The sequence below is a fragment of the Pongo pygmaeus genome, chromosome 16 (assembly GCF_028885625.2).
Source record: "Pongo pygmaeus isolate AG05252 chromosome 16, NHGRI_mPonPyg2-v2.0_pri, whole genome shotgun sequence".
NCBI lineage: Eukaryota > Metazoa > Chordata > Mammalia > Primates > Hominidae > Pongo > Pongo pygmaeus.
In genome coordinates, this window is record NC_072389.2 from 98403182 (window position 1) to 98420557 (window position 17376).

At 43.3% G+C, this 17376-nt stretch overlaps 1 protein-coding gene across 1 annotated transcript; it reads left to right on the forward strand.

Moving 5' to 3' along the window:
* The first annotated feature begins 2305 nt into the window (after positions 1-2305).
* Positions 2306-15821, forward strand: LOC129013902 (putative uncharacterized protein UNQ6190/PRO20217). Its single transcript, XM_063652356.1, has 3 exons — positions 2306-2384; positions 2646-2987; positions 15530-15821. Exons 1-3 carry the CDS (start codon positions 2306-2308, stop codon positions 15562-15564), a joined length of 456 nt encoding a protein of 151 aa, XP_063508426.1. The 3' UTR covers positions 15565-15821.
* Positions 15822-17376: the final 1555 nt, after the last annotated feature.

The following is a 17376-nucleotide window of genomic DNA, read 5'->3' on the forward strand; positions in this document are numbered from 1 at the left end:
CAAAACTAAAGCTTCCAAGTGTGGAAGGAAACCCCAGCAGGTTACCACTGCTGGCTGGGGCAACCTGCTTTTATTCTCTTTTCTGGCCCCACCCACATCCTGCTGATTGGTCCATTTTACAGAGAGCTGATTGGTCCGTTTTGACAGGGTGCTGATTGCTGCCTTTACATATCCCTGAGCTAGACACAAAAGTTCTCCACCTCCCCACTAGATTAGCTAGATACAGAGTGTGATTGGTGCATTCACAAACCCTGAGCTAGACACAGGGTGCTGATTGGTGTGTTTACAAACCTTGAGCTAGATACAGAGCGCCAATTGGTGTATTTACAATCCCTTAGCTAGACATAAAGGTTCTCCAAGTCCCCACCAGACTCAGGAGCCCAGCTGGCTTCACCCCGTGGATCCCGCACCCAGGCCTCAGGTGGAGCTGCCTGCCAGTCCCACGCCGTGCACCCGCACTTCTCAGCCCTTGGGTGGTCGATGGGACTGGGCGCTTTGGAGCAGGGGGCGACGCTCGTAGGGGAGGCTCGGGCTGCGCAGGAGCCCACGGCGGGGAGGGGAGGCTCAGGCTTGGCGGGCTGCAGGTCCCCAGCCCTGCTCCGCCGGGAGGCAGGCGAGAAGTCGAGCACAGCAGCTGCTGGCCCAGGTGCTAAGCCGCTCACTGCCTGGGGCTTGTGGGCCGGTCAGCCCTCCGAGTGCAGGGCCCGCCCAGCCCACGCCCACCCGGAACTCGCGCTGGCCCGCAAGCACCGCGCGCAGCCCCGGTTCTGCCTGCGCGTCTCTCTCCACACCCCCCTGCAAGCTGAGGGAGCCGGCTCCAGCCTTGGCCAGCCCAGAAAGGGGCTCCCACAGTGCAGCGGTGGGCTGAAGGGCTCCTCAAGTGCTGCCAAAGTGGGAGCCCAGGCAGAGGAGGTGCTGAGAGCGAGCGGGGGCTGCAAGAGCTGCCAGCACGCTGTCACCTCTCACTGGCACTCTCCCTCAGGCCCGTCACACACCAGATACCACGCTCCTAACCACTGGGCCATGCTGCACAGGCTCCTGACTAGGGAGCTAAACAGTAAATAAATGTGGCCTAAACAATAAATAAATAAATACCAATTTCTCCAGGAAATGCACATCAAACCCCACCACAATCACTTCATACCCATTAGGATGGCTCTAATTTTTTTTAATCAGAAAATAAAAAATGTCAACAAGGATGTGGAGAAATTAAAACCCTTGTGTACTGCTATGGGAAAAAGTACGGTGGTTCCTCAAAAAATTAAACATAAATTCCACTTCTGAGTATATGACTAAAATAATTAAAAGCAGGGAGTCAAATTTTTAAATGTTTATTTTAAAAATATATATATTTATTTTTACTTTCAATAGTTTTTGAAATAGCCAAAAGGTAGAAGCAACCGAAATATCCTTAAACAGATTAACGGATTTTTAAAATGTGGTCTAAGCAAGTGGATAAAGAAAATGTAGCATATATACACCATGGAACACTACTCAGCCATAAAAAGGAACGAAATAATGTCTTTTGCGGCAACTTGGATGGAGCTGGAGGCCATTATTCTAAGTGAAGTAACTCAGGAATGGAAAACCAAATACCGTATGTTCTCACTTAAAAGTGGAAGGTAAGCTATGAGTAGGCAAAGGCATAAGAGTGATATAATGGACTCTGGGGACTTGCAGGGGAAGGCTGGGTCGGGGGGTGAGGTATAAAAGACTACACATTGGGTACAGCATACACTGCTTGAGTAACAGGTGCACTAAAATCTCAGAAATCAAGGCTGAAGAATGTATCCACATGGCTGGGCACGGTGCCTCACTCCTGTAATCCTAGCACTTTGGGAGGCAGAGGCAGGCGGATCACCTGAGGTCAGGAGTTCAAGACCAGCCTGGCTAACATGGTGAAACCCCATCTCTACTAAAAATACAAAAATTAGCCGGGCGTGATGGCAGGTGCCTGTAGTCCCAGCTACTCGGGAGACTGAGGCAGGAGGATCGCTTGAACCCACGAGGGGAAGATTGCAGTGAGCCGATATCCTGCCACTGCACTCCAGCCTGGGCGACAAGAGCAAGACTCTGCCCAAAAAGAAAAAGAAGAAGAATGTATCCACACAACCGAAGGCCACCTGTACCCCAAAAACTATTGAAATAAAAAATAATTTTTTTAAAAAGGAAGGAAGATATGTGGTCTATACGTAAAAGTGGCAAAATGTGGTGATATATACACACACACAGAGGAATACGATTCAAGGTTATTAAAAGACAGGCAGTTCTGGCACAGGCTACAGCAGGAATGAGCCTTGAGGCCATGATGCTAAGTGAAGTCAGTCCATCACAAAAGGACAAATGGGACCGTGGCATTCCGCTTCCATGGGGTGCGGAGAGTGGTTAGATTCCTCCAGACAGAAAGAGCACGCTGGCTGCCAGGGCCGGGAGGGCGGGGAGAGGGGAGCGGGAGTTATCATTTCATGGACGCGGAGTTTCGTCCCCTTTGATGAAGCGTTCTGGAGAGGAACAGTGGCGACATTCGCCCATACACGCAACGGCTGAGTGCACTCCATGCCACCGAACTGGTTAAGATGGTGAATTTTCTGTTATGTGTATTCAACCACAATTTTTTAAGCCACTTTCTCCATTCTTTCATTGAGAACTCTGGGGATCAAAGAAAAACGCCAGCTGCCGTGGACCGCTGAGGAACGGCCGGAGTCCGGCGGGAGCTCCCCTTCCCCTCGCCCGCCGCCTCTCCCTTCCCGCGGCCCCTGGAGGCCGAGATCCATCCGCGTCCCGCGCGCGCTTTCCTCAGAGGCTCGGCCGGGCGCCCTGCTTCAGAGGGGGCCTGAGGGAGCCTCCGCCTCCGCCGCTGCTTTCTCCCCCTTTCTTCTCCAGCGGCTCCTCCAGGCCGCTCCAGAGACCCCGAGGACCCAAGGACGGTGCCGGGCGGAAAGTCTGTGCGAAGCTGATGAAAAGGTTGCCCGGAGACAGCGGAAGCTGTGAGGATGGGCAAAGCGCCCCTGCCCCGCCGCCCCGCCGCCCCGCCGCCCCGCCGCCCCGCCGCCCCGCCGCCCCGCCGCCCCGCCGCCCCGCCGCCCCGCCGCCCCGCCGCCCCGCCGCCGAACCGGTACAAGCGCCTGCCCGCCCCGGGCGCCCCTTTGGCGCTGAGCTTTTCGCGCGGGGCGCGCATCCCTCTCCACTCCGGCTCTCTGGCGCCATCTTGTGTAGCTTTCTTAAACAGCCACAAAATGCGGATCTTTTAGGTCTCTAATAACATGATTTTTCAAGTACAAAAATACTGTTTAATGTCTTATTGAAGAAAACATTTTCTTCTCTACAAGAAAGCAAAGTTTACCCATTGTTCTAGCACATAATAAGCAAGGCTTTGTTTCCTGAACATATTCGTAAATATTTCAAGGATAATCTTAAGTATAGAAGTTGGTTTTAGTCTAACGTCTTGCCTTTTAGAGAGAAACGACTTGGGAGACAGAAAGAAAGAAAAATGAATGTTTAAAATTTTATCAGAGCCAGACGAGGAGTAGGATAAGCCAAACATATTATAAACTCGTTTATATAAACCCTGCTGTCTTGACTCAGCAAGTAAGGTGCAAGTGGCCACAATTTAAACAACCACAAGAAGAATTAATATAACTGCAAGTCTGGTCAATTAATATAAAGGCACATGCAGTCCAGGGACCCCTGCCCCATGATGCTAACAACTGAATCCACACTCACAGATCTGCCGATCTATGGGGTGGGCTATGTTGCTAAAACCAAAATTGACGTCTCAAAGAGGGAGCAAATTAACACGAAATTGTGAAGAAAAATCAATCATTGGTTAATCTAGCAAAAGTGCTTCCTCTAGTAAATGCAGTATCTGAATGTCAAGTACCAACTCAGAAGTTGAGACAAGGCTTTCTAATTCTCATGGAATTACAAACAAATCTTTTTTTATTCCACGAAGAAATAAAGAAATACTAAGTGTTTCCAGCAAGTTACACAGGGGAAAGGAAAAAAAAAAAAGCCACTTTGGAGCTACAGTCCCACTTCTAGTTATGAGTGTCTTTGAGAGGGCTTTACGTTATCCGCTCTGCTCACGGGAGGCCTTAAGCTGCGGGGAGATTCATGGGACTCAGACGCAGGGTGTGTTCTTGAGATCCGGCCAGGTTTTCCATCGACTCACTTCACTTAGAGTCTGCAGAGTTCAAACAGAACAAAGAAGTAATAGGATCCTGGGACGGGGAAGGAAGCTGGAGCCTTCCACGCTTGGGGCCAAGCTGTAAGCCAAAATATTAAGTTATAAAAGCAGATCCTTACAACTTGAAGTAGAGAAAGTCTCAATAAGGAAGACACAAACCCAGGAGTTGGAGGCTGCAGTGAGCTATGATCACATCACTGCATTCCAGCCTGGGCGATAGATTGAGACCCCGTGTGTAAAAATAATAAAAAATAAAATATGGTAAAAAATCGATTTAAAAAAAAAAAAGACACAGCTCTTCCCCAGTAAGAAGGAAAGCCTATGGATGACACTTTTTTTTAAAGTCACATTTCCAAAAATGCAAGGGTATCATCGCTGCAGTAAAAGGAGTCAGGCTCTGAGGTTGGAGAGCCCGGTGTGACTTGAGACAGCTTCAGCAGCAGTTCTGGGCCCCAGGACTCTCAGCTCCTCCTAAAGGTTAATAATACCTGCCTCAGAGGACTAAAAGGAACAAAAGTGTAGCATCCCTAGGACAGAGTCTGGCCCAAGCAGGTGCTCAGTATATAGCAGGTGCCATTCCAGCAATGGTGATGATCATGACAGCCCTACCATTACTGAAGCAAACCTGCCACCCCCTCCTAACTGGCATTCGCATTCACTTCTAACAATAGCTAACACTCATTGGGGTACTTACTATGTGCTGGGCACTGTGCATCAAATTATTTCACTTAACTTGTGGGGCACTTAAATGTAGCCACAGCTAATACCCCCACTTTACAGATAACAAAACAGGTTCAGAGAGGTTAGATAATGTATTAGTCAGCATAGGCTAACTACTGTAACAAACAACCCCCAAAACCTCATGGCTCAACACAAAGTTTACATCTCCCCCACATCCTGGTGGCAGGAGCATGAGAGAAAGGACTTACTCTAGGGTCACTCAGGGAGCCAGGCCCCTTCCATATTGTGACTCCTCCACTGCCTACACCTGTGTCTGCTGTTGGATGCCCTGCTTCTAGCTACAGGTGAGGGAGAAGAGACTAAGAAAATCCAGAGCTCTTACCCACCTCAGTCAGAGGTGGCATGTGGCACTTCTGCTCAGAGCCTGCCAGCTTAGTCTGTTGGCCCCACGTAGGTGTAAGGGGCAGGGAAATAGTCTATTGGTATTCCCAGGAAGAAGAGAACAGAAATGGAGATTGGTGTGCAACAATTGTTTCTACAACAATGAACTTGCTTGAGATCACATGGCCAGTAAAAATGGAAGTGAGATGTGAACCCAAGCAGTCTGAGTTCACACCCTGATCTCCTAACCATGGAGCTACACTATCACCTAAGGAACTGTGAAGGTTTTTGAACAGAACCCCAAGATTCTTTACCATTCTTCTAATCAAGAGGTGGGTCAGTGTTGAATCTGGGCTTTGTTAGTCCTTGACCAGTAGAATACATCAGAAATTACCACTATGACCATGTCAAAGGTCTTAAGATGCCGGCAGCTTCTACTTCCTATCTCGTGGGACACTCACTTTTGGAGCCCAGCTGCCATGCTGTGAGGAAGCCCAAGCTAGTCTATGCTGAGAAACCACATGGAATGGCCACCTATATTTGTTCCAGCTGGCAGACAAGGAGGGGTCCCAGCCATCACCCAGGACCAGCCACCAGACAAGCAAATGAAGATGCTTCCAGATGATTCCAGGCTGAAGAAATCAAGTCATCCTCAGCTCCTGAGTCTTCCCAGCTGAAGCTCAGACATCATGGAGCAAAGACAACTCATCACGGCTGTGCTCTGTCTCAATGCCTCCACTCATTTCTAAAGATCCTAGTTCCTGTGGATCCTACTTTCTCATATCTCAGCTGTGCCCCAGATTCATTATTCAATTTGTGCCCAAGATATTTAAGATTCCTGGTGTAAAGTACATTTGAAAATGTACATTTGTGGGCCGGGCTCATGCCTATAATCCCAGCACTTTGGGAGGCTGAGGTAGGCAGATCACCTGAGGTCAGGAGTTCAAGACCAGCCTGGGCAACATGGTGAAACTCTGTCTATACTAAAAATACAAAAATTAGCTGGGTTTGGTGGCATGCACCTGTAGTCCCAGCCACTCGGGAGGCTAAGGCAGGAGAATTGCTTAAACCCGAGAGGCGGAGGTTGCAGTGAGCCGAGATCAGTGGGCAACAAGAGCAAAACTCTGTCTCAAAAAAAAAAAAAGAAAAGAAAAGAAAAATCTACATTTGTGGTCCCATTAAACACCACAAAGTTTAACTCTTTTGAAAATATAGTTCACAAAACAAAAGTCACTCTGGTGTACCCTGCTAAATTAAACAATTTAGTATATCTCTTTGGTGAGATCAGACTTCTGCAAACCTCACACCAGAAAACAGGTTTAACAATTTTTAATAATAAGACGATACACTTGGGACTTGAGGGTGGACAAAGCATAAGTAAGCTTAGAAAATGATAATGAACACAAGAAAATAATTACGCTCTGTCTTTAAACATGATGAAACCATCTCATTAAGCCTAAATTAATTTAAAGGTCAACAATGCATAATTTATGTGGGCTCATAAAATGCATTATGTAAATGATGATTAAACCAATAACCTCTTTTTTTCTTATCTCTGCCCTATAAACTCTGGAAACACTAGAACGCTGGTATATGCTATGTGATATAACAAATTTGAAAGATACCATGTTTTCCTGACATTATTTCTTTTTTTTTTTTTTTTTTTTTTTGAGATGGAGTATAGCTCTGTCGCCTAGGCTGGAGTGCAGTGGTGCGATCTTGACTCACTGCAACCTCCTCTTCCCAGGTTCAACCAATTCTTCTGCCTCAGCCTCCCAAGTAGCTGTGATTACAGGCACCCGCCAGCACGCCCAGCTAATTTTTGAATTTTTAGTAGAGATGGGGTTTTTCTGTGTTGACCAGGCTGGTCTCAAACTCCTGATCTCAAGTGATTCACCCACCTCAGCCTCCCAAAGTGCTAAAATTACAGGCATGAGCCAACGCGCCCGGCCTCCTAAAGTTATTTCTGATAAAAATAACTCGAACGCCACAGACACCAAATTCACTGACATTTTAGCAAATTCCACAGTATGGGGTCCCAGGAGATCAGCGCTGCAAGGGAGGAGCTTTAGGAAAGACTACAGAAATGAAGTAAAATAGCCCAAGACAAAATATGCCAGTTTCACAATGTGGCTGGGAGCTGTCCCATATGACTGGGACATACGTTTTCAGTACTAAGGAGCTGAGCCAATGTGAGTCCCTGTGGAGAAAGATGCCCTGATTCATTCAACATTCATCTGTTCCAGGTCCTGAGAATATAGATGCAAACAAAACAAACAAAAATCCCTGCCTACTACCCAACTCGGGCCAGGCAGAATGGCTCTTGCAAAGACAGATAGCGAAAAGGGCCCTCAATGGAGTGAGAACCCAAGAATACACCATCAACATTCCCAAGCACATCCAGGGAGTGAATTTCAAGAAGCATGCTCCTGAGGACACTCAGAAGTCTCTGGAAATTTTCCATGAAGGCGATGGGGACTCCTGAAGTGCACATTGATACCAGGCTCAACAAAACTGGGCTAAAGGAATAAGCAATGTCCTATGCTGTATCCATGTGCAGTTGTCCAGAAAACATAATCAGAATGAAGATTCACCAAACAAGCTCTATACTTCAGTTACCTACACCTATTACCACTTTCAAATACCTACTGATAGTCAGCTTGGATGACAACTAACCATTGATCATCAAATACGTCAAATAAAGTTATAAAACTGCAACAAAAAAAAATTCCTGCCTTCATGGAACTTACATCCTTATGAGGAAAGACAGTTAATTAACAAGTTGGTTATAAACACTATGGAGATAAAGTCAATCAGGGAAGATGGAAACAGATCGTAAGCGATTTACAATTTCAAATAGGGTGAGGAAAGCCTGTTCCAGGAAGAGAGAACAGAAAGAGAAAAGGCATTGATGCAAGTGCAAAGAACAGCAAGAGGGTCAGTTTGCCAAGAACAGAGTGATTAAAATGAAAATAAGAGAGAAAAAAGGTAGAGTGAGGGTGAGGGATACACTGGAAGGCAGTGTAGCTGATTGCAAGGTGTTATGGACTGAAAGTTTGTGTCCCCTCCGAAATTCACATATTGAAATCCTAACCACTAAGGTGATAGTATTAGAAAGTGGGGCCTTTTGGAGGTGATTAGGTCATCAGGGTGGAGCCCTAGTGATGGGATTAGTGCCTTTCTAAGAAGAGACATGAGAGCTTCCTGGCGTCTTTCACCGCTTTCCACTTTGTGAGGACACAATGAGAAGACAGCCATTTGCAAAGCAGGACACAGGCCCTCACCAGACATCAGATCCACTGGCACCTTGCTCTTGGACTTCCAGGCTCCAGAACTGTGAGAAATACATGTCTGTTGTCTATGCCACCTAGTCTGTGGCATATTTGTTACAGCAGCTCGAACTGACTAGGACACACAGATTTAGTATTCTAAGGGAGACTGTTGTCAGTGGTGGATTATAAGGAAAGGAATACATTATCAGACTTCATAGTCTGATAGAATTACTCTGGCTACTAGAGTGAGAATAGGCTGTAGGGGGCAAGAGTACAAGAAGACATGTATTAGTCCATTCTCTCACTGCTATAAATACCTGAGACTCCGTAATTTATAAAGACAAGAAGTTTAATTGAGTCACAGTTCTGCAAGCTGTACAAAAAGCATGGCTGGGGAGGCCTCAGGAAACTCACAATCATGGCAGAAGGCAAAGGGGAAGCAGGCACGTCTTATGTGGCTAGAGCAGGAGGAAGAGAGAGAGTGGGGAAGTGCTACATACTTTTAAACAAGCAGATCTCATGAGAACAAAACAGCACCACAAAAACAGCACCAAAGGGGGATATCTGCCCCCATAATCCAGTCACCTCCCACCAAGCCCCATCTCCAACACTCCAGCAATTCAACATGAGATTTGGGTGGGGACACAAATCCAAACCATATCAGCATATTTCAAAAATATGAGCAAAAAATAATAATAATGGGCCTGGTGCAGTGGCTCATGCCTGTAATCCCAGGACTTTGGGAGGCCAAGGCAAGTGGATCACTTGTGGTCAGGAGTTCGAGACCAGCCTGGCCAACATAGCAAAACCCCCTCTCTGCTAAAAATACAAAAAATTAGCTGGGAGTGGTGGCGCACGCCTATAATCCCAACTTTTCCGGAGGCTGAGAGGAGAATCGCTTGAACCCAGGAGGTGAATGTTGCAGTGAGCCAAGATCGCGCCACTGAACTGGGGACAGAGTGAGACTCCACCTCAAAAATAAATAAATAAATAAATAGTAATAATGGCTTAGTAATAGCAAAGCCACTTACATCAGACTGTTCCTCCTGATGATCACAATTATAAACTCTGAACAAAATACAGCTGTTTAAAGACACTGGAGAGTGACCAACAGTAGGCAGAAAAAGAAGGGGACTTGACATTGAAAAAAAAGTGAATCACACCAAGTGAGGCCAACAAACACATACATGGCTCTTGCCCTCAGGACATGCCCTAGTTTGTCTAGTATGGCAGATAGGGTCAAGCAGACAGCCTGTAGTTGTGTTGGTCTGTGGAGTCAGAAGGAACTTGCCCAAGCAACTGGTTATTGCATGGAGGATTCACAGAATTCTATAGATTGGAAGAAGTCAGGAAGGGGAGTAACTTAACATCTCCATATAATCACCCCTTGTATTGTTGGCTGACCCCTGAACTGCATGTGTGCAGATCAAAACTACAAAGAGCCCAAGGTTCAAAACAGCTGGAAGAAAAACAGAGCTACCCTGAGATTTCAGCACATGCCCACTACAGGGAAGACAGAGTTCAGAGATCAAGTCACTCAACTTAAAGAAACTTGGCAAAAAAAAATACAGGCCTTCCATTAAAATCCCAGAAAGACTACTCTTTTTTTTTTTAAATTTTCTAAATTATTCTCCCAAATGTTTGTTTGCTTGTTTTGTTTGTTTTTGTTTTTGTTTTTTTGTAAACAGGGTCTCACTCTGTCACCCAGGCAGGAGTGCAATGGCGCAATCTCAGCTCACTACAACCTCCACCTCCCAGGTTCAAGCAATTCTCGTGCCTCGGCCTCCTGAGAAGCTGGGACTACAGGCGCATGCCACCATGCCCGGCTTATTTTTTGTATTTTTTTTAGAGACAGGGTTTCACCAAGTTGGCCAGGCTGGTCTCAAACTCCTGACCTCAAATGATCCATTCACCTCGGCCTCCCAAAGTGCTAGGATTACAGGCATGAGCCACCACACCCAGTGGTTTTGTTTGTTTGTTTGTTTTGTTTGTTTTGTTTTGTTTTTAATTTCCTTAGGTTATTGGGAACAGGTGGTGTTTGGTTATATGAGTAAGTTCTTTAGTGGTGACTTGTGAGATTTTGGTGCACCCATCACCCGAGCAGTATACACTGAACCCAATTTGTAGTCTTTTATCCCTCACCTTCTTCCCACCCTTTCCCTCTGAGTCCCCAAAGTTTATTGTATCATTCTTATGACTTTGCTTAGATGCAAAAACATAAGAATGTTTTGTTTGTATTGCATTTGCTTTTGGATTCTTGGTCAGGAAATCTTTGCCTAAGCCAATGTCTAGAAGGGTTTTTTCCGATGTTATCTTCTAGAATTTTTAGTTTCAAGTCTCAGGTTTAAGTCCTTGATCCATCTTGAGTTGCTTTTTGTATAAGGTGAGAGATGAGGATCCTGTTTTATTCCCCTACATGTGGCTTGCCTATTATCCCAGCACCATTTGTTGAACGGGGTGTTGTTTACCCACTTTATGTTTTTGTTTGCTTTGTCAAAGATCAGTTGGCTGTAAGTATTTGGGTTTATTTCTGGGTTCTCTATTCTATTCCATTGGTCTACGTGCTTATTTTTATACCAGTACCATACTGTTTTGGTGACTATGGCCTTGTAGTATAGTTTGAAATCAGATAATGTGATGCCTCCAGATTTGTTCTTTTTGCTTAGTCTTGTTTTGGCTATGCAGGCTGTTTTTGGGTTCCATATGAATTTTAGGATTGGTTTTTCTAGTTCTGTGAAGAATTATGGTGGTATTTTGATGGGAATTGCATTGAATTTGTAGATTGCTTTTGGCAATATGGTCGTTTTCACATTGATTCTACCCATCAGTGAGCATGGGATGTGTTTCCATTTGTTCAGGTCATCTATAATTTAGAAAGACAACATCTTAAAAGCAAAGACCACCTCCCAGAACTAAGACATTCACTTTAGGAGTAAAGATAAAACCACAGTAGACCTGCACTAACAAGGCATAAAATTATGCCTCCAACAAAACTAAGGTGATATAAAGGAATTGAACTCCTTCAAGAACAATGCTTAACATTCCTCAAGGTAGAAAACATACTTGATGTTTTCTTGATGATGCTCTTCAGCACATCTCCCACAATGTCCAGTATACAATTTAAAAATTACTAGATAAGTGATGACAAAGGAAAAGGAAACCGATGTAAAAGAAAAATAAGTCAATAGAAACCAGTCTCAAAATGACCCAGAAGTTGGAATTATCAGACAAAAACTTTAAAATGTCTGTTATAAATATCTTCAGGCCAGGAGCAATGGCTCACACCTGTAATCACAGCACTTTGGAGGCCAAGGCAGGAGGATCACTTGAGGTCAAGAGTTCAAGACCAACCTGGCCAACATGGTGAAACCCTGTCTGTACTAAAAATACAAAAATTAGCCAGCCGTAGTGGCACACTCCTATAATCCCAGCTACTCGGGTGGCTGAGGCAGGAGAATCACTTGAACCTGAGGGGCGGAGGTTGCAGTGAGCTGAGGTGGCACCACTGCAGTCCAGCCTGGGTGACAGAGTGGGACTCTGTCTCAAAAAAATAAATTTAAAATAAATTTTTTAAAAATCTTCATAGACTTAAAGGACAATACGGTCATAACAGATAAACAAATTAAATCATCAGTAAAGAAATGGAAAATCTAAAACAAGCAACCAAATCGAAATCTAGAACTGAAAAATACAATATATGAAATTGCAAAACAAGGCAAAAAACACTGAATAGCTTAAGAGTAGTTTGGACACAACAGAAGAAATAGTCAGTGACCTTGAAGATAGGTCAATAGGAATCATCTAAATTGAAATTTAATAGTACTCACCAAGTTCCTGGAATTATCAATAAAAGGGGATCCAGACAGAATCAGCCAAACATTTAAAGCCTAATCTCCCATAGGCCTGAAGAGGCAAGAGGAGGACAAGGTATCAGCACCCAGAGAGAGAGTTGTAGAAGGCCTGACCTCACTCTATTTTCTGTCCTTGATCTTCTGCCAGCGCCTCCATGAACCAGAAGCTCAAAGCCATAGGAGCCCATTGATTCAGTCTATAAGAAAATCCCACAGCCCATAGCACAGTGGAAGGGCACACAGGAAGTATCTAGATCACATGTCTAAATGTATCTCAGAAAATAATTTAAAAAAAAAAAAAGAAACAAACCAAAAACAGCTCCTGCATAAATCCTAGGATAATAAAGAAGTCACTTATAAAGGAGTAAAATTTACACATGTTCAACGTTCGTGCAGCAGTAAGTCCCAAAAGATGATGTAGTACTATTAAATTTTGAGCAGAAATGTTATAATCAGCTCCTGCATAAATCCTAGGATAATAAAGAAGTCACTTATAAAGGAGTAAAATTTACACATGTTCAACGTTCGTGCAGCAGTAAGTCCCAAAAGATGATGTAGTACTATTAAATTTTGAGCAGAAATGTTATAATCAAATATTTTTAAATCTATTCAAAAGATTTTTCATGTGTAAAGGCAACAGAAAGGTATTCTCAGATGTCCAAGGATGATAAAACATATCCTTCACATTGTTTTTAGAAAGAAACATTCAAAGATATATTAAAACCAACTGAAAGAAAAGTCAAAATTAAGAACTAAAAATGAAACAAAATACAGAAAAATAAATTTTAAAAATAAAAAATAAAAATTGTATATATGTACATGTAAAGAATGTAAAAATTGAAACGTGTTATAAAAGGATTTGTGTAATGCTTCCACTTGAGCAAAGGAAGTCATACACAATAGAATTATCTGATTTTTTAAAAAATTTTCAGTTGGCAGACACTAAGAGAGGTCATAGTATGCACCCTACCCATAGCCCACTCCTAGAGCGGGACAGGAGAATGGGAGGCTTAGAATCTCCAGAGAGACAGACAGTTTGACAAAACTCTTCTTGTTATTTAAATACTGGATTAATGGGTCTTTTCTGCCTCTGCTGGGCATCAAATTAATCTTATTAAATCATGTCCTATCTGATAGATTCTAGAGTTCAAGGTAAGGCTTGGTCCTTCATGCTTCCCTCAACTTTTCTCATTCTGTATCTACTCCTTACCCATTGCTACATTCTTCACCCTGCAATGCATAACAAATCTCCCATGTTCGATTAACTTAGAACAATAACTATGTGGTCTTGCCCCAGCACTTTCTAACAATGGCTAAAATTCTTACAGGACTCAGAGACTGTACAAAGATTCTCTGAATAATCTCCAGGAAAACAGAGTTGCAATAAGGAATCACACAATGACTAATTTCATTGCTAAATAACTTGAGAAGTGATTTTCTCACTGAGTGAAGAAAAAAGTCTGGCTGAATGTATGCCAGGCAATTAACAATGATTATCTCTAGGGATGGGATTATGGCAGACTTGGTAATGTCTCTCCACATTACCAATTGTAGCTCTTTAAATTTTTTAAATTTTTCACAAGAACCATATTATGTACTTTAACTAGAAAAGCCTTTAAATTTTGAGGGTAGAGATGGTTTCTCTAATGTATACTTTCCCGAAACTCATCGAGATGTATACATTAAATATGTGCAGCTTCTTATGTGTCAGTCATATCTCAATAAAGTAGTTTAAAAAAAATCCTTTAAAGATAAATAATTGTAAAATAAAATACAAGAGACATAGGAATAGTTAAATGACAGCACAAAGAATCAAACTAACAAATCCAAAATATGGGCTATTCTGTAGGACAATCGACCCAGTTTTTGCAACATGACAATGGTAGCGAAAGAGAGGGTGGGGTGGGGGAATTGGTCGAGTTTTTAACAGAATTAAGAGACAACAAACAAATGTGTTAACCTTGTTTGCATCCTAATTTAAACAAACCTTTTTAAATAAGACATTTTTTAGACAATAAAAGAAATTTTACTGTAGACCGGCTACTAGATGATACCAAATTTGTTAGAGATGCATACTAAAATGTATGAGGGCAAAATGGCATAATTACTTGAATTTCTTTTTGAAAGTAAAATGAAAAGAGGAATAGATGTTTTATGGGAAAAACTGATAATTATTGATTCTGGGTAAAGGATATATGGGGGTTCCTCTAATTATTCTCTATCTTTGTGTATGTTTGAATATTTTCATAATTTAAATTTTTAATTAAATTTTAAAACTTTTTTTTTTTTTAGATGGAATCTCACTCTGTTGTTCAGGCTAGAGTGCAGTGGCACCATCTCCGCTCACTGCATCCTCCGCCTCCTGAGTTCAAGCAACTCTCCGGCCTCAGCCTCCTGAGTACCTGAGATTACAGGCATGCGCCACCAAGCCCAGCTATTTTTTGTATTTTTAGTAGAAATGGGGTTTCACCATGTTGGCCAGGCTGGTCTTGAACTCCTGACCTTGTGATCCGCCTACCTCAGCCTCCCAAAGTGCTGGGATTACACATGTGAGCCACCGCACCTGGCCTAAAACATTATTTTTAAGAACTGAGTTGCTAGTGTTTGTAATTGTTGAAGAGAAATTAATCATCAGTAACAAAGATTATCTGTCATCAGGGTTCATTTTACAATTATTTATCTAAGACCTTATTTCCTCCTGTGTTCACTTTGCTTAAAAATAAATACATGCAGTATATTTTCATTATATACAAATTGCAAAGAAAACTATTCTAAGGATATTGATAACAATAATAGTTGACATTTACTGGGGGCTTATATGCCAGGCAGCATGCAAGCATTTTCGAAGAATTAGTTCATTTAACCTTCATAATAGCCCTATGAGGTAGATGTTAGGATAACTTTCAGTAGGAACTTGGTGGGAATTCTAGGCCACCCCACTCAGTCCTGTGGGTCTGGAGCCTTAGCTGCTTCAATGTAATGCAGTGTTCAACTCTGCATCGGTCTGCCTTGTAAATATTACAGATTTTATAATATTCTCTCTCTTGTCATCTACTAAAGAAAGCCACCTAGTGAAAAAGTCTTAAAAAGACTTTTACTTTGTCACTAAATGCTATCTACAATCTTCGCAATTCTGAGTATTTGATCTTTGTTTCTAGACATGAGATATGAAACTAAGTACCAAGATATCTAGACAAGCCCAACTCCAATGTATCACAAGACGCTTGGGCCTTGCAAAAAAGGAAGCTTGGAGGATCAACATGATTGGGTGAGGCAGCTATCTTCAGCTTTAATTTGGGACAATTACGCAGGGTCATCCCAGCTCCAGAACTAACTCTCCATGGAATCAGCAGAGGCCTTCACTGAGACTGTGTTGCAGTTCAAATTCTCCCTCTGGCCAACCCCACAGGTGTTAATTCCAAGAGCAATCCCCAGTAAACCTCTGCATGCAAATATCTGTCTCAGAGCCTGCTTCCCAGGGCACCTGACCTGAAATAGTGACTACCACCCAGAGTATCCCCTGTCTTCTTCTTCTTCCTTTTTTTTTATGTGTGTGTGTCTGTGTGTGTGTGTGAGACGAAGTTTCACTTTTGTTGCCCAGGCTGGAGTGCAGTGGCGCCATCTCGGCTCACTGCAACCTTCTCCTCCTGGGTTCAAGCGATTCTCCTGCCTCAGCCTCCCGAGTAGCTGGGATTACAGGCATGTGCCATGACACCTGGCTAATTTTGTATTTTTAGTAGAGACGAGATTTCACCATGTTGGTCAGGCTGGTCTCAAACTCCCGACCTCAGGTGATCCACCCACCTTAGCCTCCCAAAGGGCGAGGATTACAGGTGTGAGCCACCGCACCCAGCCCCCCATCTTCTTCTAAATTTCTCTCAAGATCATAAAAGGTCATAATGACCAAAACTGGTCTCGTGCCCTAATAATGTAAAAAATTACCTCCATTCAGCCAGGTGCGGTGGCTCATGCCTGTAATCCCAGCACTTTGGGAGGCCAAGGCAGGTGAATCACGAGGTCAGGAGATCGAGACCATCCTGGCTAACATGGTGAAACCCTGCCTCTACTAAAAATACAAAAAATTAACTGGGCATGGTGGCGGGCACCTGTAGTCCCAGCTACTCGGGAGGCTGAGGCAGGAGAATGGCGTAAACCCAGGAGGCAGAGTTTGCAGTGAGCTGAGACCACACCACTGCACTCCAGCCTGGGCAACAGAGCAAAGACTCCATCTCAAAAAAAATAAAAAATTAAAAAAATAAAAATAAAAATAAATTACCTCCATTCAACTGATGAGACTACAACTAATATGTTTAATGGTGAAAACTGAATGCTTTCTCCCTGAAATCAAAAACAAAACAAGGATGTTTGCCCTCGCCTTTTCTATTCACCATTATACTGGAGTTGACAGTCAGTTCAAGGAGGCAAAAAAGGGAAATAAAAAGGCATGCAAATAGAAAAAGAAGAAATAAAACTGACTTTATTAGTATACGTATTCATCTATGCACAAAATCCTAAGATAGCAACAAAATGCACTAGAACTGAATGAGTTTAACAAGGTTCTAAGATCTGAGATCAATATAAAAAATTCTTTTTTTCTCTTGAGACAGGGTCTCGCTCTGTCACCTGGGCTGGAGTGCAATGGCATGATCACTGCTCTCTGCAGTCTCGACCTCCCAGGCTCCAGCAATCCTCCCACCTCAACCTCCCCAGTAGCTGGGACTATAGGCACAAGTCACCACATCCACTTAATTGTCTTAAGTTTTTGTACAGACAGTGTCTCCCTGTGTTGCCCACGCTGATCTCAAACTCCTAGGCTCAGGCAATCCCCCCACCTCGGCCTCCCAAAGTATTTTTATATACTAGCAATGAACAGCTGGAAATCAAATGTGTAAAAACATTTATAATAGCATCACCAAACATGAAATATTTAGAGAAAATTTAACAAACTATGTGCAAGACAAGTACACTGAAAACTATAAAACATGGCTGAAGTAAATTTTAAAAG